The sequence below is a fragment of the Oxyura jamaicensis genome, chromosome 2, assembly GCF_011077185.1.
Source record: "Oxyura jamaicensis isolate SHBP4307 breed ruddy duck chromosome 2, BPBGC_Ojam_1.0, whole genome shotgun sequence".
Lineage (NCBI taxonomy): Eukaryota > Metazoa > Chordata > Aves > Anseriformes > Anatidae > Oxyura > Oxyura jamaicensis.
The window spans coordinates 51,739,333-51,761,844 of NC_048894.1; the positions used below are offsets into that span (position 1 = coordinate 51,739,333).

Below are 22,512 nucleotides of genomic sequence, written 5' to 3' on the forward strand. Positions count from 1 at the left end.
TCAGGTGGACTCTTCACTTATCCACCTTAATTCCCATAAGCCAGATTGCTTTATCTACTAATTACCAAGGTGCAGTCTTTATTTTAACCTCAGTGAGGGAAGACATTTTTATCAGTATGTCCACAGCTGCTAGGCAGGAATGATTAGTTTCACAGCTTTCAAACCTTTCCACATCATTTAAATGCACTATACAATGGCACTTTTCAAAACGATGGGCTTCAGCCAGCTAAATCCATGGGAAGAAGTAGGCACAGTTCAGTCCTCTCAGCCTAAATGTACTCTTCCTTTTACACTCGCTCTTAATTATTACTGTGTACAGATGCCTCTTGGAACTATGTAATGAATGCACGTCAAAGCAAATCTACCACGCTCCAAGCTTTAAATGAGAGGAATCAACTGAGATTTAGCTGGGGAAAAAATTATAAATTAAAAAGAAACATGATAAAGAAACATAGCGACAGAAGTCACAATTAAAGACTTTTTACCTTTGTACAATGTTTAGCTTAGGGCTGCAGCTCAGCAGAGACTTCAGGATATTTACCTTAACTTTCCCCTTCACATGACAAACAGTTCTTTGAGTCTCACACTCCCGGTTAAGCCTTAAATCATCTTTCCTCTTCAAAACAAGAATACTGCTGTCAAAAGTGGTACTTCAAATAAGCATTATCAGATTTGTTTCCACTTAAAGCAGTGTGGCAATGTTTAAGTAAGCTTTTGCCAAGCTGTTTCTAATAACCCATACCTAAATGTCAGATTTCTGTTATATAATACGTTGGCACATTTTTCCTTCACAGACTTCAGTAAGTTAAAATGTCTTTCTAGGTTCTTACACTGCAGAGAGACTTTACCCAAATACCCCATAAAATGCATTAACGGAGAACAAGATCAAACCAGAAACCTGCTTTAAAACTGTAAATCTTCTGGCCCATGTTAACCCCCTGCAGCTCTATACCAGCCTCCTCTAACTTTCCTTGGGGTCCTAGACCACAGTGGAGCCCACCTTACATTAAGGGGATGCTAGAAATCTGCAAAGCTTTTGAGGTCCAGCCACCAGAGGGGAAAATATGAGCTTCCTATATTTGTCTCTATTTCAGAATGTCATTACTGGAATTCTTTAAGACTTTTTTTTTTTTAACTTTAAAAGTCCTTCTCATCTTGACTTTGCTATTTATGTGTGCACACAAAATAGTTTCCCTAAAGCTTTTAGTTCTGTCATACCAGAATTTCCACTAAGAAGGTCATCAGTACCAAATGCTTATAGCTTTTAGCCACACAAAACACCATTGTGGTTTCTTGCCTCTACTGAAATCACGTGTTATAGCTATACTTCCAATTCTGCAAGTCCTGTTAAAGGGAATTACCAGTTAAATTGTGCATCGTCCAATTTATAAATAAATCCTGGACTAGAAGCCTGGCTTAAGCTGACAAAATTCACAAAATACGGCAGAAGCTATTGAACAAATTCAGTATCCAGTGACAGCCCTGTGAAGCCAGAATAACAGCACTGAACCAAATGGAGTTACCATGGCGTGAAGTCAGAACTGGGAGCAGAACTTGGCCACCTGGTGTTTACTCACTTCACTAAACCTAAAGCCCTGGTCAAACAATGAATAACTATATAATCTGTGAGGAGAAATGTCTGGAAACCCAGGACACGGAGGTAAAATGAGGATAAACGTTTTGCTTCCGTGCTGGACTTTCTGGGTTTTGTTAGTCTAAGCCAGACCATCGATGTTACTTAAACATTTTACCGTGAATATTTTCAGTGTGAAATTCCATTCATTTTAAAATAAGGCATGATTCACAGAGAATTCACAGAGCAGGAATTCTAAAGTAGCTTGACTGCAACATGCAGATGTATAAACGTTTATAGGAGGTAGGATTTCTTTCTCTAGATAGTCAATATAGTTGTTACAGCCCTGGACTGTAAATCCCTGGAACTTTAATATTTCTCTACGAATCCAGTTTAAGTATTCCGAGATAAATACGCTGAAAAGCGAGGAGGTTTCTCCCAGCAGCAGCCTCTCCCTGCCCTAGCAGCTTTCGCACGGCTGCGCTCGCACCTCACGCCTCACGGAAAGGTATGTGGCACGGACTTTCAAAAGCCTGTCAAAATCGCGGAAACCCTACGTTTAAATAAAAGCTCCCGGGGCCGGGAGGGGACCATCCCTGAGGAGAAATGGCCCTGACGGGACGGTCCCTGAGGGGACCGTGCCGGGGCCGAGCCGCCCCTTAGCCCAGGACACCGCGACCGCTCTGAGGGGCGGGAGGCGGGCTCGCCCCCTCACCGCGCAGGTACCAGCGGGCGCCCGGGGGCTTTCAGCCCGCCGGCGGCCCCCTACCTTCGCCCGGGGCCGCGGGGCTGCGAGCCCGGTGGCGGCTCCGTCCTGCTCGGCGCCTCCGCTCGCCTCGCTTCTCCCTGCGCGCCCTCCCCGCGGGCGGGCGGGCGGGGAGCAGCGGCCCCGGGGAGGGGGGGAGCCCCCAGTGCCGGGCCGGGCCGTGCCGGGCGGCTGGGACAGCAGCGGCCGCTCATAGCCCCGCCGTTCGGCCGCACCGGGCTGCGGGTCCCGGGTAAGCTGCTGGAATTAGGGGATCGCCCAGGGATGGTGCTCTGCTTACTGTGTGCTTGTGTAATTACGCGTTGTTGGTAAATAATTTTCGTGTTTGTTTATGTACCACCAGCTACGATTGCAGACAAAACTTTAAACATGGAACTGCGTCTGCGTCGTCGAGTTGGGGTGTCAGGATCGCTCCCCAGCCCCATTTTTTTTTTTTTTTTTTTTGCACAAAGTGTACAAATTGCAGCGTTTCCTCCGCATTGCCCCGGTTATGTTTATGTTGCACGTTCCCTGCTTTGGTTTAATTACCAAGCCCACGCCGATCGCCGCGCTTCCTGCCCGCCCAGAAGGCAAACAGCTGTAATCAGCTTCATTTTTTAACCCCCTTCCTCCCCTCCAGCCGCTCGCTGCCGGAGGGACACCGACACCCGCCGCCTCGACCCGGGCTGCCACCCCCGGGTCCCAGGACACCAGGAGCCCCGCTCCCCGTCTCCCTCTCCCCCTCCAACGGCCGCTTTCGCCCGTTGGCCGCCGCCCTGAGGCGAGGGGAGCTGCGGCCGCCGCGGCCGCCCCCCCGTCCCGTCCCCTCAGCCGCCCGCCGCGCACGCCCTGACGTCATCCCCCTCCCCCCCCCCAGCACGCCGCGCAGCCTCCTCGCGCCGGCCGCGCCGCGGGCGCTGATTGGCCGCCGCCTTCCCGCTTCCTCCTGGCCGCCCGAGAGCCCGCCATTTTGAAAAGCTCGCCGCCGCCGCCGCCTCCCCGCGGGCCCCCGGCACCGGGACCGGCCCCGGGGCTGCAGCCGGAGCTGAGGTGGGTCCGCGCCGCCTCCCCCAACGGGAGAGCCCCCTATGGTGCCGAGGGGGAACGAACCGAGGCTTCCGTCCCGCTGCGGAGCCGCCCTGTCAGCCGGCCTGCTGCCGGGCCGCGCTGCCCGCCGCAGGGCTCCTCAGGCGCCGTGTGTCGCCGCCGCCTTCCCTGCGCCTCCCCCACGCCTCACGCTGAGGGGGCACGAAGCTTTCGGCTTCCCTCAGCGCCCCCTGCCTGCGTGGGAAGGGGAGGCTTTGCTGGGCTGCGTGCTGGCTCGCTCCTGTGGGCACTGCCCCGAGTACGCTCCCAAGGAGATACCTTACCTCCAAAGAGATGTTTTTTCTCCTCGTCGTTAAACAAAGAGGACTAAGCTTTCATTTTCCTTTCGCTAATAAAACTCGTGGTTTTATTGCCACCTGCGAACCTCTATCCGTGTGCCTATTTTAGTTGTTGTTCATTGAGTTTGATCTCCTGCGGATATACTGGCTTTACTTTTGGAAAAAGGAAATGGTTAACGTGATATTTTCCCTCAAGACCTTAAACAACTGATGGTGTATTGTGTTCCAGAAGCGTAAACAGTGAATGATATTGAAAGCTAGAGTCTTGTAAACTGAAGAGATAGGGCTGTCTTCCTTTGTTAGTTAGGCAGTCTCTGTCACAAGGGAAATGGCACTCACCGGAGTGAGATATTTCTTTAAGTTAAAACTTAATCCACTTGAAGTGCTAGAAAAAGACTCCTCTTAAATACACTGTGTGACACATTTATTAGTTTCTGTTGTAGACTTGGAGGTTAAAACCAAAAAGCATCTTTGAGCCCTAAGTTGTCTCATGGCTATTTGAGTTCTGAAAGCAGCATTTACTTTTCCAAGTTGCTCATAACTTTTTTTCACTTTTCCCATTTCCCATCTAAATACCCAGCTTGTTGAATTTATCAGGGAACTCGTATGCCTAGATAACTCCGATCAGAAATAACTGATAACAGGGTGCATTAAAATTGTGACGTCTTCAAGCTTTGCTGTTCTTCCTAGTACAGCGCCACTTGCTTTGAGTGGGTGTTTCTGAAAGTTTCACAAAGCACACTTGCAGATGTGTGTGTGGAAAGAGCTGATAAACTTTTAAACTTCTTAACCCGGCTAGTTGCAAGATGGATGACAACTTCTGAAACTTATTCCGTTGTGTATCTGCAGTCTAGTTAGTGTTTTAAACTATGTAACCAGTCACAATTGAAGCACTATGACATTAATTGTAATATACTTAAAAAAAAAAAAAAAAAAAAGCAATAGTGCTATTTTTCATGGTTTTCCTGTTTTTTACAGTAATACACACCATGTCTTCTGTTGCTTCATCCAAAGAAGATACAATGTCGTCTGAGAAAGCAGATGAGAAACAACCTGAAGCTGAAAACAAAGCTGAGGAAAGTGATGAAGATGAAGAGGAGGAAGAAGAGGAGGAAGAAGAAAAGGGTACTTGTTTTTTCCACTGAATAATTTGTCTTTTAAAAATGCTGAGCTGATTGAATGCATTCATCTGTGTTCTCAGCTAATTTTACAAGAAATATTAGAAGATTCTACAGTGCATCTTTCTCTCAGATCATAAATAATTTCCCAGTAGACTAAAACAGACAAACCTGGAAGCAACAACACTGATGTTCCTCAAGCAAGAATGAAGGAATTGCTGGCATCTTGGATTCACACAGTAGTATGTTTTTTTGTTGCTGGAAAAACTTTTAGGTGATTATAAGGTGCAGCATCCTGTATCAAATTATTCACACACACAAAAAAATGCATATCCAAGAAAGAATCCTTTTTTTGCCAATAACACTTTGAAGTGATCCATGTTTGCAAAAGAAACTTGGAAAGATCTGTGAAGTAGCTTTGGAGTAATATAGATATCATTGTTTGCCTTACTACTGTGAATTATTTTGTTTGGTACCAAAGCTTAGTTATAGCGGTGGGAGAATTCCATGCAACTGATTTTACCAGTAAAAATTGTGATGTCAGAGGGACAAGCAAGGCAGGACTTGTGTTGCAGCATGTAATTGCAGAGGGTAGTCAAGGAATACAAGAGGTGATGAAGGAATAACGCTGATGTGAAATCCCTAGGCAACTATTGTGCAAATGAAAGCATCCGTGTAAACAGAGTGGCAATATTGCATAGTGAAAACCAAGTCACTGATGGTCTTAGGTTCTTAAAGGAGCAGAGCTTTGTCTTCAGGAAAGGTGGCAGAAAAAATGTGCTGTTTGGGGAACAACAGAGTAATTAAGCTTTTACAATCAGCTCTTTCTTGTATATGCCAAAGTATGTTTTGCTACATTGTCAGCAGGTAATTGTCCAGTTTCAATTATGTACATACACATTACGAAGCTGCTTTTTGATATTAAGGCTAGAACAGCACTATCTGCTAAAAACAGTGTGACGAGTGCTTTGAGGCTGAGTGTTTTACTGTGAAATGTTTCAGTTTGTGAAGCCTGGGGCTTTTGTCCTGGTGTGGTACTGTAAAAGTAGTGAAATGCAATGTATAGATAAAACAGTTTAAGCGTATTCATAGAATCTTAGAATGGTCTGGGTTAAGAAGGACCTTAAAGATCAACTAGTTCCAACACCTCTGCAGTGGGCAGGAACACTTTCCAATAGAAGGACTAATCAGTACCAGAATTATTGTGAATAATATCCTTGTAGTAGCAGTGACACTAGTTTTGTGCTCTGCAGTGTTGTACAGTACAGCTGTGTTTGGATTAGTACAGTCCCACTGTCCTTGTGGGAGGGATCTGTTTTTGCTGCTGCTATGACACTACTGTGTAGATTCCCCATGCCGCAAGTGGGAAGAGGCTGCAGGCAAGTTGGATTCTCCTTTTGCCAATCTGGTAGTGTTATTCTCCCTCAAAGAGCTAGAATGGAACTGTGCCTGTAGGGGCTAGGGGTGGCAGAGGGAGATGGCAAAAAAATAACAGCTCTATACCTTAGAAAGGTGATGAAAGGACGGAAGGCTGGGTTTCTGAAAATGCATGGTGTTGTCATCCCTATCATGAGGTGCAGTTCTCTTTAGGAAACATCTATTCTTCTCATTGAGGTTAGGTGGAATGTAGGGTTGTAGTTACGAACTAGAGACTGTGAGGTATGGCTCTACAAAACCCCCTTAACCTTTTAGCCAAAGGTTTGAAAGTGTAATAGTACTTGGTTATATCATTATCTTTTTTTGGTTTGTCATTGCAATGATGCAGTTGTATTGCCTATCACTACAGTGGAATCTGGTCATGTCATGAAAAACACTATGTTTAAGGAAGCTGTATTTTGCAGAAAAGAGCCTCATTGTTGAAGGAAAAAGGGAGAAGAAGAAGGTAGACCGGTTGACCATGCAAGTGTCCTCATTACAAAAAGAACCTTTTACAATTACACCAGGTAAGTTTGACCTCTTACATAAGAATTGTGAGTATTGGGAATTACGACAGAACCTCTCAAGTGATAAAATTGTTAATTTGTTGTAGATGAGACCTAACCTAACAATCATGATACGTTTTAAAATAGTAAGGCTGTTACAGTTATATGAAAACTACATATTTAAATTTAATCTTGAATAGGTTCCTCAGTATCTAGCCACCGCTAAAAATTACAGGAGCATCTCAAATAAAAATAAATGCCAAGCCTGTGAACCCTGGTAGTATCAAGTAGTAAAGAGAAAATACCACTCATGGTGCCTAATTGATAGGAAAAACCCTGCCTAATGTTTGACCTATTATGTCTGATGCTATGCTGAAAGAACTTCTTTGCTTTTTTTAAAAAAAATATAGCTGTTTGAAGTCAGAAACAGATAGGTAAATATAAATGTGATGAATCACACAACTGATTTTAACTGTTTCAGGAAAAGGACAAAAACTTTGTGAAATTGAAAGGATACAATTCTTTTTGAGTAAAAAGAAGACAGATGAACTTCGGAACCTACACAAACTCCTCTACAACAGGCCAGGCACAGTAAGAACTTAATAACAATCTTGTATATTTATTAGTTCTCATCCATTGTGAAAAGGTTTGTAGTAAAGTTTTTTTGCATTTGCACATGTGGATCTACTTTTTAAGTGTCATTTGTTACAAACTACTTAGAAAATTAGTATTAAAGGAATAGTTAATCAAGCCCACATTTTTTCTAACTTCTGTAAACTAGTCTCTAAAGATCCTGTGGAAACATTTACTGAATTGTAAGCCTGATTGAACAGAGCTGTTTGTTGTTTTTTGTTGTTGTTGTTTGTTTTGTTTTCCCTCTTTGTGTGCAGGGGAGTGGTTACTTTACTAGGATGAGTTGGAAGTCATTTGAGTCACATGGTAAAACTGCTTATGTGCAAGTCATAGTGAAGTATTCCATGTATCATTACTTTGTTCAACGTAGCTTTTTCTTAGTACTTCAGTTCCTTTTGTTTGATACCTGTGTTAGTGGTTTTTACTACATTATTACCTACCTGGTCATTTTCTCCTTCAATATGCACAAAACAATAGAAGTAAAATCACATTAATATATAAAATCTTTATAGTCATTTTTTCATTTATCTAAAATAAGATTCAACAAAAATATTAGTTAAAAATTGATACACTTGCATTTATATCTGAAAATGAAACCTAAACAAATTGTAATAGCAAATCTTTCTTGGAGCCTTTTACGTGGCATTGATCTTGTCTTAAATTTCAGAGTAAGGGTGACCCATTCTCTTTCCAAAAAGGAATGAAATGGACATAGGGAAATTAAGGCAGATTAAACTTTACCATTTCAGTACACTTACCATATTTATAGGAATTTATTTTTAAGCTGCTCTGATATTCTGGAAACTTAACTGGCTAGCGCAGAAATCAAGAACTGAGTAGTACAAGTGCATGCTATTAAAGTGTCTCAGACCACTGCTGCAAATGCAATGGTTGTTTAAATGGCAAAGCAAAGGTCCATTCAGAAGAAAGAACAATATATATTCATTAAAAACTATTTATGTGAATTATGGTATTTATTTAGTGTGGCAATAAACAAAACGAGAACTTCTAGCTCAATGCATACAGAGGTTTGCAAACATTTGGATTGTTCTGCAGCAGAACTTAATTTTTGTTTTAAAGGTGGAATGACAGGACCAGGTAATTTTCTGATTTAATTAGCTCTATAGTGGAAGTTTTGAAACTATCCATTTATCCTTCTTGAAACCAGTAGTGCTTTTATACCTTCTTCCAGTGGTGGTACTGGGATACCATGACCTCACAGTCCCTCTCTCCCACTTTAACTCGCAGGTCTGAGGAGTGACTCATTGAAGGGACTATAAAGTTTATTGTTTTGCAACAAGCTTCTAAGAAACAAGCAACAAGCTACTAAGAAACTAACAACTCCATTAAACTTTTATTGATGACTAAATTACTACAATTATTAATACATAATGTTATCAACTGACAGACACATGACTATTAGCAGTTTCACAATTATGTGCAAAATGATATAAGTTGGTATTTAACACTCTTAAATCTTGTTAGCTAGTCACTGTTCCCTCCCACACAACTTACTTGGATGCAATTCCATCCCGCTTTGCTCTGCCCTATCACATATGGTCTTACGAGCGTTGAGTTGGAGAACCCAGCCAGTTGCTTAAAGAGGATTGCTCTAGAGTCCCAGTGATCTGAGTCGTTAGGTCACCCTCACTACTTTCTGTAGGTGTCCACATTCCTGCTGCCCGAAGCATGCTGTTTCTGATGCAGTCACCTGAGCAATCTCTGCCTTGTACACTACTGGTATGGTTCCCTAGGTACAAATGGCCCTGCAAAGTTGTGCTCTCCAACAGGTCGCCTAAACACCCCTTCAGTTGTCTGGTTCATTCTGATTACGCATGGCGTATCAAACCTATTTAAGGCAAATTGGTTTGCTTATCCTCAGTTGCTCTATCTACTTTATGACACTGAAGTACAAATACTTTAGCTTATACACAGACAGTCCACGTAACAAAGCAGCATTTTTCATGCTGTTTTTGAGCTTACACAGCATCCTGCTGCCTTAGTTGCTTGGTTACAAATCATTGCCCTTGATGTATTCTTAGAACAATCTTGTGATTTCCTGCGAAGTTTTGATACACCTGCAGGATGTTTTGCTTCTGGATATCGGGTAGCATCATCTGTAGAAGTGTCTGAGATAGAATTCTGTCATGTCACAGTGTATTTCTTCCACCTATTAATCATCACCTGTTTATCATGGAAAGTTTCTCTCAAATAACTGTACCTATTCTGTTTCTACACCCATTTTTCAGTAACACCTGTGTTCTAACCTAAAATGTGATAGACACAAATTATGTTGCAACCTTGTGTTGGAAGCTTATGTTGTAACACAAAGTATGCCCCATCACTCATTGACCAGAGTCAGTATTTTACAGACTATTTAATACTGTTTTTATTGCCTTTGATTATAGTTATGTTTATAAGAACATAACTATTAGTCCTAGGAAAATTCTCAAATACTGTATTTCCATTAATTTTTGTGAAAGCAATGCCTCTGACCTAAAAGCTAATATATTTATTTACTTCAAAATATATTCCATTTGATTATATATCAATACAATTTCATTCAAAGCTGTAATCAGAACTGTAGGAAACTCAGAAATATCTTTAATGTCATGAAGATCAGGTGTTGTTTTGTATGCACATTCTGTATGTGCTTTGCCAAGTGATTAACATTTTCAATAAAACATACCGGTATCATCTGCGTGTTTTCTTAAGGTGCTGGGCAAAGATCATTTTCTTGGGAAAAGGAGTTTAGCTTTGGTAAAATTGTAAACTGGGAGAAACACCAGAAACAAATTGTAATCCGGTTGAAAGTGAGTTCAGATTATTCTTGATAATGTTAAAAAATCTCAATAAGATCTAGGGATTCTTTTAAACTGCTTTTTTGTTTAGAGGAGATAGAGATAAATCAAAGCACTAAATATATTTTAGGTTCTAGATGGAGTGATTTCCAACTGTAAGGGCTATTGCAATGAAAGTTCAGTCCTGTTCAGACTGCAGGCTTAATGATCAACCTTGTAAATTGGGTGGTATGTAAATGTGAAAATTGGTCATGCTAAGGTAGACGTTCAAATGTAGAATCACAATCCTATGTAAGACTTAAATATAGTAAAAGCGAAATTCACTGTTCTGTAGCGACATATATGGTTTAAGTCATGTGACAAGCTTCCAATGATCATAGTTGTGCAAACATGTAAATAATAATGCAGTATATTCTAAACAAGCTCAAAATGGCAGGTGATTTTACCAGGTAAGTTATTAAAATGATTTAACTTACCAAGGCCACTGGAACTTAATTGTTGTAGTTGTCAGTCGTAGGCTGTCATGAGGTAAATGAAAGCATAAACTGTATAAATATATTTTTTTTTGAAGTGGATGCAAGCTTTCATCAACAGAAAGCTAAATGCTAGTACAGATTTTTCTTGTATGAAAAGTTAACAAACATAATTGGATGGCGTATTTTAAGCTACCCCTAAAGAAAAGTAATCTGTGTGTTCTATTCTAGGTTGCTTCCCTAAAGAAGAATGTGGGTCAGTTCAGTGGGTTTCCATTTGAAAAAGGAAGTGACCAATACAAAAAAAAGGAGGAAATGTTAAAAAAGTAATGATCTCTATTGCTACTTAATATAGTCTGACTCATACTCTACATTCTTTTTATTTTCAAAATTTTACTTCACAAAGTTTATGTTGCACCCCATTCATGGTGCAAGCTTTCATCCCTTTCACCCCTCTATGTCTCAAAACCTTTCTTCTTCAAAATCTAAACTGTCTGCTCGTTGTATATTGAAAGTACAGTGTTATTCCTAGAACTATTGTCAAATAAATGTAGTGATTTGTAGTAACTAACATAACAAGTAGGTGTTTTTTTAAACTGTTTCCCCACATACGCACCTCCTCTATCAACAGGAGAAATGGCTGCAGCTTGGTTGTTATGGACTGAAGGGGTTTAAAAATGTAAGCCAGTATAGCTAGTCATAACAAATGGAAGAATTTCAGGTTGCAGACATAAGCCAGGCAGCAGCTTCCAGCAGTCAAATGTTGATCTGTCATTTATAATGTGATACTGAATCTTTTTTTTTTCCTCTTACTCCTCCCTCCAGATTTAGAAATGCAATGTTGAAAAGTATCTGTGAAGTTCTTGATTTGGAAAGATCAGGAGTTAATAGTGAACTGGTAACCAGGATCTTAAACTTCTTGATGCACCCAAAATCTTCAGGCAAGGTGAGATGCAGTTTGCTATGCTTGTTTTTATAGCTCTATATTAGTGAAAAATGCAGCTGTCTCCATTCTTGAAAGTGAGTAGCACTACTACTGGAGACATCCTTAATGGGATGTGCTCTAGCTTGCTAAGGATCTTAGGTTAAGATCTTAACTTTTATAGAAGATTCTTACATGTAAGAGCACATGTTGTACGCTGTTAGCACTCAAAAGCATGTGTGAAGCTAATTAGGAACATCGATATCTGAATGCCATAAGTAGCTTCAGCTTTGTGGGTGAGTGGGACAGAATGCACGTAACACACAATCAGGAAAGAAAAAAGTGTCAGAACAAAGAAATAAAACGTGAAAACACAGGAACATAAACAGTCAGATGTACCTGGGCACACCGTATGTTGACAAGTGTGTGTAATCACACTCAGAATGGAATTTATTGCAGGGCTGGGAATATTTGCTTTATCTAGTATATTCTAATGCGCTGCATTGAGCTGCCAAGACTACTAAACTGTTAGTAATCTTCAACCCTCAGTTTTCAATCTAAAATCAGAACTTAACTAGTGAGAGTATTGCTCAGGAAATTAAATTTATTCCCAGCAAACACTGGTGACTAATAGGAACAAGTCTGCACATTGCCTTAGGCACACTGGTACCGAGTGACAACAAAATGCAATTTTGTATGACCTGAAAAGTTGTCATCTAATTTCTTGCTAGAAGAAAAAGTTTGCCTTTGTGGGTAATGTAAAAGATTCCTTCTAAATTGTTCTTTCTTGTTTCCCTTCCCTAATCCTTGACGGATGTAAGATTTATTCCTTTATGGGAGTAAAAGTGATGCTTAGCTTATAAGTGAACTTAAGTTTCATTTTACTCTGATTTATCCCTGTACTATGAATTTCTGCTTATGGTATAAGAGTAGCATGTACAGTTGGTTTGTTTTTTGTTATGACAACTTAAAGACCTCTGTATTTACTATTCTTTCACATGATCTGAAAGCATTTATATGTTTCAAAACTCACTTTTGTATTCCTACTTGAATAACACATCCCTGTCTCTCAGCCATTGCCGAAGTCCAAAAAAACACCAAGCAAAGGTGGCAAAAAGGAGCGCAGTAGCACTGGAACAACGAGAAAAGCAAAACGCACCAAGTGTCCAGAGATCTTGTCAGATGAATCTAGCAGTGAGGAAGATGAAAAGAAGGAAAAGGATGACTCTTCAGAAGAAAAAGAAAGTGAAGAGGAGGTAATGAGGATTTTTGTTGTTGTTTTTCAACATAGGGCTAAAAGTATTTGTCTGCAATTTGTCACTGTGGTTACTGTCAACTGGTAATTCTTGGAACACACAAGGTTGGGAGGTAAGTGATGTTTTTACTGAATGAATGGCTTGAAGGCAAAACATTGAAAAGGGAACACATCTTCAATTTATTGTCATAATTTCTTTGTGCATTAAAGTTAGAGAATCCATAAGGCAAAGATTCTGATTTTTGGATATATATACACACCTTACAAATATTTGCCCTATATCGTTTAGGAGCAGTCATGGTTTCAAGTGCAATTGAAACCTAATAATTAACTTAATTCCTACATCATTTTGTGAAGATTTTATTAATGTGATTTTCACTTAAAAGAAAAAAAATCCTAGGATTTTTTGACTGTGTATCTATGTTTGTGTGTAGGGTTTGATTGGTTATCTAGCAATTAACTTGGAACTCAGTAGATGTCCCTAAGCTACTCAGCTGTGTTGTTTCCAGATCTTGGTTCCACATTTCCCATGGATTTTGTCATAATTTCTCTTTTAGCATTCTGTGTCTTGGATCACAAAGCTAAAGGGAGCAACATAGTAAGCAGCCTTACAGAGATCCCTGCAGTCTCCAGAGCGTTCTCACCTCACTATTTGAAGTTCTTCTGTATTTTCTTTGAAATTTATTTCAGTTTTTCATAGTAGGAGAGGAATGAAATGAACTTTATATTTAAATTCAAAATACCTTTCTATGTGCATTCCCTTTCAGTCCAGCACTTACAGAATAGGCACATGGAGAGCCAGTGTAAGTATACAGATGCCACTGATTTGTCCTTATGCCTGAAGCATGGTAAAAAGAAATGAGAAGGAGCTACAGGCTCCATCTTATGCTGTATTTTGATTTAGACAGTACCACCTTTTTAGCTGTAATCAAAGCCCTGAAACAAACGCAAGTAGTCAACTAGTGTCAGAAAATTCTTTATGTAAGCTACAGAGCCTTTGGCTGGAAAGTGTGACCATTATTTACTTGGGTTGCATTCCCTCTATTGCAAGTGTAACACTAAGTAAACAGTCTGAGTTGCAGAAAATAGTAACAAAAGTCTTTTGTCATAAAGCTGATGTTTATAACTTCAACCATTGATGCAAACACTGTCATTTCGACAGGTGCTCATTTTAACTTTAAAGATTGTTCAAGGAAATTCCTCACATCTCCATAAAACAAACTTAATTTCTGAATTTCTTCCCCCAGAAATAGTGAGTCAAAGGAGGGCTGAAATGCTAAAAGTTAATTTTATATTTGTTCATCTCTTCAGCAGTACAATCTTCCTGCTGTGAGGAAAGGAACGTGGCTTTCAGAGCCAGGAGTCTGCTTTTAGAAACTTTTTCAAGAACTCGAGTATTTAAGGAAAAAAAAGTAAACCCTATTGATCTAACTGGGTCTTCTTTGTCTTCTTTCAAAAGGTAGGAGTTAGATGTCTGCCAGGCAATAGCTGAGTGCACTGAAGTCTTTGGAAAATGAAGCTGACTTGCATGAAACAAAGTCTTAATTACTACAAAAACACTACTGTGTCACATTACTTTTAATATAGGAAATGGTGAAGTAGTAAATGTGTACCTTTGTACAACTTTGAGATGACAGCATTTTAAAAATGCTAGGTTTACGATACTCCTTAACATACTACAGGTTGAAGGATGTAGGTAACATCTGCTTTGTTACCCCAGTTCTGCTGGAATCTTGGGCAGGGAGTGGCTGGCACCATGTTAAGAGCCTCTCTTGATTGCAGGGTTTTTATTTTTAAAAAAAAAAAAGTTACCTGGAAGCAAAAAATGTCTGAAATATTTTTGTGTGCTGAAGGAGCATAATTTTGTAAAAGCTTAAATGTGAGTACGGATTTTAACCTTTGACTTTGTAGCTAGTGATGGAGCTTTAGCAGAAACTCAAAAGTTATAATCCATGAATGTTTATTTCGTTAATGGGGTGATTATTGAGTGTATTTCCTGAATTTCAACAATGAAGGTCTGAATTCTTCACTTAACACTGTTGTGTAATTGTGTAGCTGTAAGTACAATGATAAGTGAGCAAGCCAATATAAATAAATACATTCTGTTTTACTGAATACTAGTTTCACGGGTTGTACCAGATATTAATGGGAAACGTGGTTAAAAGTTGTAGGACCTAATGTTAATTTTTTTTAGGTGTGATAGTTCGCTCAGTTGACTATGCTGCCATTTAAAATTTTAATTAGACTTACGAATTTAGTAACTGCTGTTAGTTCATTTGTTTTGTTTCACGATGTTCCTTCTCTTTATTCCTGATCAAAGTTTTGTATTTGTGTCTGTGAGGAAAGTTTTTAGCCTTGTCAGAAGTACTATGTAAAGATTTTGTGTGTTAAGCACACAGTTTGTGCCAAAAATGCAATGCACTGATAGATGTATTTATACATAGAGACACCACATGTATTAATGTTCCCAATTTCCCCTGTTGGTAGTAACTTAATGCAGTAACTTTTTGAGTTTACTAGTCACAATAACTGGTCAAATTGTTAGCTCATGTAGTTCTTAACTAGTGCAAAAAGAATTCAGTTGCATGTAGTCCTATGGAGCTATAGCATCTAGAAATTAATTGAACACAGTGAACATACTGTGTTTTTTGTGTGTGTTTAAGAAGTGTTATAAGTTAGTTATAACTAACTATAACTTTGAGCAACCTGATTTAGAGGAAGGTATCCCTGCCTATGTCGGGGGGATTGGAACTAGATGTTGTTGTTTTTTTAAGTTCCTTCCAGCTCAAACTATTCTATGCTAAGTAATTACAAATGGTACATTGTAGTACAACTAAGTTATTGGTATCATCAAAAAGTTCTAGCTGTTTGAGTCTTTGTTGAGGGACGATGTGAAATTTAAAAGAATATGAACATATTCCCTCAATGGCATAGAGGTAGAAATTGCTAGTAAAATGTAGTAATTAAATCTGTTGATTTAGTTTGTATCAACAATGGAAATCATCCCTTCTGTTGGAAAGGGGAATGGATTGTTCGGGTAGAAACCATGATTTTAATCTTCCATTTTCTTCTTTATAGCCCCCTAGAAAAGCATCCAAAAGAGAAAAGTCTAAAAAGGTGACTTCCAAACCCAAGAAAGCTGTGAAGGCTGCTAATGTCAAGAAGGCAGATAGCAGCACTACTAAAAAGAATCAGAACAGTTCTAGAAAAGGTAAATGCTTTAAATCTTTCCTCCTATGTTGTCTTGTAGCTTAACAGGGTATGTTTATTAGAAGGCAGGTTTCTTTACCTAATTATGAAGAAAATTTGAATTTGATGAATAATGGACTTGCGTCTTTCCTTGAAATGGTAATATTTAAAAAATGTTCTGTTTTGAGTATACCTTTATATAACTTATCTGTGTGCATATACATTTTACTTGCCTATACATTGAAAGTATCAACCTAGTTCTATCTTCTGCTGGGAATATATTAGTGAAATTCCGTTAGTGCCTCTATAGGGATTTTACGTGAATCTTATAACTGATGCTGTAGTATATATCCCACTGTGTATGTCTCTTACTCAGCAGCCCAATGTGGTTTTGGTAACACAGACGGGTTGTATGTGCATCCTGTTGTTCTTAGTTTTCTCATATCTGACAATACACATAGAAGATATACATTCAGTATACCATGTAGAGGTTCCAGCAGTACTATTAGGGACAGACTGGTTTTTTTTCTAAGCAACTTTGCAGACAAGGAGCTGTGTTAGGGGCAAATGGTTCTCACAGGCACTGAGCTGAACCCTAGTGAGCAGCGTGCCCATGTGACAAGGAAAGCCAAGAACACGGGGCTGGTTCAGCAAGTGCGTAGCCACAGGCTGAGGGAATTATTGCAGTTAATTATTGCCCCATGTTGAGTACTTGTCAGCCTGCCCTGGGGTGCTGTGCCCAGCTTTGGGCTCCCTTGTACAAGGCAGGTGCGGACAGCCTGGAGTGGAGGGCCAGCAAGGTGATGGGGCTGGAGCACACGGTGTGGGAGGGATGCTGAGCAAGCTGGGCTCCTTCAGCCTTAAGAAGAGCTGGGTAAATGGGGACCGTGCTGCAGCCTGCGCCTGCTGAGTGGGAGAGGAAAGGCAAGGCAGAGCCAGGCTCTGCTTGAAGGTGTGCGGTAAGAGGATGGGAGACACAGATGCAGCTGCCATCAGGGAAATTGCAGTTGTATGTTAGGAGAAGCAAAGCTTCACTGTGAGGGTGTTCCCCCAGAAGAGGGGCCTCGAGCAGTTGTGGCATTGCCCTTTGTTGGAGGTGTTCAGGCAGGAAGCCAAGCAACCCAGTCCACTGTCCCCATTCTGAGAAGCAGCTTAAACCACATCATCTCCAGAGGTCCCCCCCAGCCTTAAATTCTCTGACCTTCTATGAGTAAACAGCCATGCCTCTGTCCCAGCTGTACTGTGTTACTAATCCAGCATATATCCGTATGCTGCAGACAGTTCATTTAATGCCAGCACCAGCATACGTATGCTACGGAACACGCAGCAATTCAAACTACCCAGTTTGTCAGCGTGTTGACAGTAGCACCTCCCAGTCATAGAGCTATGCTAAACGTCTTTTGTAGCCAAATTTCTCAGCAGTTACCTAGCCTGTGCTGCACTCAGTTTTTGTTTGTCTGCTGGCAGTAATAATGTGATCGATTCTGTGCCTGTGTACACTTCATTTTGCCATCACAAATATATGTTATATGTAATATACATCTTTGTAAAGCACGTATAAAGTAAGCATTTCTTCTTTATTCCTATTCCATTTCTGTTTTGAGTGTATGTTCATCCTACGAAAATCAAAATGTTAAGTAGGTCTTTCTGAATGCTCATTCTGTAGATCTATTGGCATCTGCTCTGCTGATCTGTGCCTCCTCTGGGAGTAGAGGAATTGAGTGGAAGTTAGTAATTCAGTCTCAGTTTTTTTGTTGCTGGAAAAGATTGTAGGAGTGTTATCTGTATGCCCTGTCCTTTCACATAACTTCCTCTATGAATCTCTTCATTTGTTGGCATAGTTTTCCTGATGGCATGTTTTGTATTAGAACATTACAAAATTACAAGACCTTAATGGGCAAGACTGCTGGGGAAAAATAAATTAAAACTCCTTTTTAAAGCAGATAGGTACTGTTAGGTACATAATGCCTCAATTTAGAATTGCTATAATAAACTTTTTTTCTAGTTTGATATATAAGTGTAATTGGTCCCATACTTTCTAGAGTACATATTGATTTGTAAACTGATAGTTCATGGACAGTGATGCAGAGGCATAAGTAAAGGTAATACTGCCAGCATTAGCTTTGTTTATAAAGCAATGGTCTCGCAAGATAGCCATTTTGAGGGAGGCCATCTGCATCAGTTGTTTGGGAAAAGTTCTGGTGGCTTTCGTTTTGGCAGAAGAAGGCAGGGAAATTTAAAATCTTTTATTACAACACAAATTATTCTTCATATTTAGAAAGTGAGTCTGAGGATAGTTCAGATGATGAACCTTTAATTAAAAAGCTGAAGAAACCACCCACAGATGAAGAACTAAAGGAAACTGTCAAGAAATTGCTGGCCAATGCAAACTTGGAGGAGGTCACAATGAAACAAATTTGCAAGGAGGTAAGCAAATGATTTTGCTATCTTTTTTCTTTTAGATAGTGAGTTGTCTATAAACATACTTTTGTCAATTGTGGCTTGCACTCCACATATTTTTTCTGAAGCAGTGTTTTTGCATTGATTTATTTACTTACCAACAGCTACAGCAAGGAAATCCTTAATCTTAAGGTATGCAGCGCTGATGCTCCACACAAGAATGGAAATCTCTAAATCAAAATCAGATATGTGGAAAGTAGCAGTATTACCTCCAAAACTGCAAAGTGCAAGTGTTAGAGCTGTTGAGATAGTGCAGCAGTTTTCTAATGTCAAAAGGGGAGGGCTGTGTCCCGCTCTGTGCACATTTCTCCTGCTCACCTTGCTCCTGTATTCTCTTTGAGTCCGTTCAGTGCTAACCTACCACCGAAAGAGGAATAGCTCTCAGGTGAGTTAGTGAATTCAGTGCGTTCTGCAAAGGAGTCATTAAACTTCAGAACAGGAGCCACGAAAGAATGTGGGTGGAAAAGGAAAGCGACCACCACACAGACAATACTGTTACTTTGATACTTCCTAGAGTCAGTTATCTCACGTTTGTTTTCTTGGTACTTCCACAAAGTTATCTTGAGAAAATGAAACCAGCAGTTCATCTTAGGAGAAAACTACATTTGTATTCTGTACAAACGTCTGTTCGTGTTTATAGCCGTTCTAGAATGTCTGAAACTTGGTGTAGTGGAATAAAGTATTCTGCGTTGACTGTCAGCATTGGCATTTAGTTTTTTGTTTGTGTGGTATCCCTCCACACCATGATCCTGGTGGTTAACCAAAGAGTGGTTGTAGTATAGCACTTAAATATGTTGACTCTTATGTTAGTGACTTTGAGGATCACAATTTCACTTTTTTTACCAAAAAAATAAAAAAACTGTGGGTTTTGTTTTTTCCTATTATTATTTTAGCTTCCCACCCTAATGCAGGGGGCATCTGTCTACTTAGCATGTAAGACAAAAGCTGGAGAATTCTTAATTTTCCTGACATGGCAAGATAGGCGTTCCCATTTATTTATCTGTTGTGTTGGTAGTACCAATTCACTTGGTGACCAGACATAAAAAATGTGTGCATTTAAATTTTCTGATCAAAATTAACAGAGGGAATTTTGACAGTTGTACTACTATCAGGTACAACTCCAATTTTTGCCCTAATTTAATTTAAGCTTCTTCTATTCATACAACACATTGAATGAAAGTAACCTGAGGTTGTATTTTTTATTCTTTTTTTGTAGGTGTATGAAAACTATCCTAGTTATGATTTGTCTGACAGAAAAGACTTCATTAAAAAAACAGTCAAAGAGGTAAAGACCTTATTGTTTAGAAAACTTTCTATAGTTTTTTGCAGTCTGTTAAAAATTGGCATGGCATCCTTTTACACTGGTTTCAATAGCCTCCTGTACAGTATTGGAGGTACCCCAAATTACAGTTTCTGATAAACATGAATAGTTCTGGTGGGAAGGGGAGGTGGAGGGTTTTCCTGCTTTCCTCTTCCTAAAATAACTAGTCCAGACCTTTTTTGTTAGCATTTCACTACTACTACATGAGTTTCTTCGATAAGCAGAACTAAAACTAAAGTTACAGTATTTTTTGATGACTTCTGACTCTCTGAAAGCTATGTATTTTCTTTTAATTGCAGCCTTGGCTGCAGGTTGCCCCACAAGTCATGCACTGACCGTATACATTCATAGATAACAGCACAGATTGTATAAGCTCTGCAGATGGGAAAGCTCTGGCAGTAAGAGAAAGAAAAAAAGGATAAAGATAAATACGTTTTCTTTGTTTGCACCCCTCTTCTTGTGCTTCTGAGAGCACAGTTATGATGCTGCCTCTGAGTTTTTCTTTTTTCATGTGGTTTTATTTTCTGATGTTGAAACGATTTATGGCTGTCTAGAACATAGCTGTACCTGTGTGCTGTGCGTACATATGTACATGTCATTATCACCAAAGGCATAAATAAGAGCAATCTGTCTGATGCAGGGATGTTCTTGGTTTTTGTGATAGCAAAAGTATTTTCTTGATAGTCTGATGCTAAAGGAGAGGCTATTTGTAATTGCATTTAGAGGAAGGAGAAAACTAATACACTTCTCATTTCAGTTGATTTCATGATCTGGTTTGACTGTGGGAAATTGAAGATTCCTGATTTTATGTTCCCATGGATTTGAAGATCTGATAGGCACCAGCAAAAGGAATGTGTCTTACCCTTGTGGTATTTAGTCAGAGCTGATTCTGCTGATCTAATGCTAAGAGTGTTGATGTAAATCACGTTGTGTATCTTTTTTTTTTTTTTAAACTAAACATGCATTTGATGCAGTTTTTAGTTGAACATACTTAAGTTTTGTGCATGGCAATAAGTGTTCCCTTTTTATAGTTTTTGTACATTTTGAATTGCTTTGTATAATTAGATTCATTAGAACCATCATAGTTTAGTCTGCCTTACTAGCTTGCAGAAGATTTTAAAATGAAGATGAGAGCTGTTTATTTGTGGATATACATGCAGAGACTGGAATATTGCAGTATTGGTTATTAAAAAATATTTTGAATACATATCCATTCTGAAAATAACAAGAGTTAGTCACATGTTAATGTCTTTCATATTCTGATACATTCTACAGATACAGAGTTATCTAAATTTGGATTACTGTCTTGCATGTGTAGGCACTGAGGCAACTGTTAAGGCATGGTAACTAATTGGCATATAGATGTTATTTTTGTACTTTTAAAAGGCTTTCTGTTGTGTATATAAAGTTACTTCAGATTTCTTTTGTGCAAATCAGTTTTTTAATCTTGTTATCTCGGAGGATTTATGACATGAAATGTCATTGTTCAGCAGTGAGGCTGTGATGAAAAGTGGGATGCAGAAGTTTTGTGAAACTACAAATGAGTTGAGGTTTTACAGTGTTTTTCCCATCTTACCTTGTACAGAAATGAAACTGTAGTTTTATACTTAAGCTTTTCAGCATTTAACTTTGTACAAAGACTACAGGTACATTTGTTTCAATGGTTTGACATATTAAATAAAATCCCTCTGAAGGCTATAGGGAAATTTTCAAATTTCACTTTTTACAAAATCTTTTATTTTAGTGTCTTGATTTAATGGCCGAATGTCTCAGAAGTGGGTGTATAGAATGTGCAGCTGGGAGGCTTGAGGGCTTTGGAAGCCCACAGTGGGGCTTCTGGATCAGGCATCGCTAAGTGTGTGGTTAAGCTCTGTTCCGAGAGCAAAAGCTCTTCTGAACCTGAGCCTTGGTGCCTCAGCATGTGCAATGGTACTTTTAAGTCTGCAGTCTTGAACTTTGGCCCAGAGCTTTTTGGATCAAAGTAAACTCTTTGCATAAGTTTCTGTTCTTTAGGTTTCTGTTCTCCGTACACCATGTTGTTAATATGGAAAGTCCTACACTTAAAATTGTGAACTACTAACAGATGCCAAAGTGTGGGTTGCTGTTAACGCCGTGAGCAAAGAATCCCTCTGACTACAGTATTGCTGGAAAGACAAAGCATATTTTTGAATTTTATTATTGTACAGTTGGGAAATAAGGGTTCATAAGTGATCTAAATTCTGAAAATGTTCAGCCAGTTAGATCATTAATTGTCATACACTTTGAATTTCTGTGCATATAATCATTTATAAGAAGGCTGAATGTAACGGGGTTTTTTGTATTCAATAAATGTCTTTCACAAAAATGTAAATCAATTTTGATGATAAAACATTTGCTTAAATGTATAGTAAAAAAAAAAATACTCAGAAACAAGGTTGTTGTCTCTATCTCATTTGGTAGAAATACTCAAGCCTGATTGAGCAGGCCTCTCTGCTTTAAAGATATTTTTCCTGAAGTGCATGTCCTTGCAGCAAATTATGATTTTATATCTTCTGTGATTTATTTTTCCCCCTGAAATATTTTAGCATAAAGAACACTTTGTAAATTGTAATTGAAAATGACAGAAGTTTCCAATTCCACTAGAAGTCCTGCCTAAAAGCGGTAAGTTACTTGTGTCAAGTTCTGTTGTGTTTTCAGATGGATTTTCTACAAATAATTTACCTTCCTTGTGATTGT

General features: G+C 39.4%; 1 protein-coding gene across 1 annotated transcript; it reads left to right on the forward strand.

Annotated features, from left to right (window-relative positions):
* Window positions 1-3,228: 3,228 nt before the first annotated feature.
* On the forward strand, window positions 3,229-22,190 carry DEK (DEK proto-oncogene). Its single transcript, XM_035318566.1, has 11 exons — window positions 3,229-3,368; window positions 4,682-4,828; window positions 6,663-6,764; window positions 7,225-7,334; window positions 10,882-10,976; window positions 11,476-11,596; window positions 12,646-12,828; window positions 15,906-16,038; window positions 18,295-18,443; window positions 19,693-19,761; window positions 20,555-22,190. Exons 2-11 carry the CDS (start codon window positions 4,693-4,695, stop codon window positions 20,564-20,566), a joined length of 1,110 nt encoding a protein of 369 aa, XP_035174457.1. The 5' UTR covers window positions 3,229-3,368; window positions 4,682-4,692; the 3' UTR covers window positions 20,567-22,190.
* Window positions 22,191-22,512: the final 322 nt, after the last annotated feature.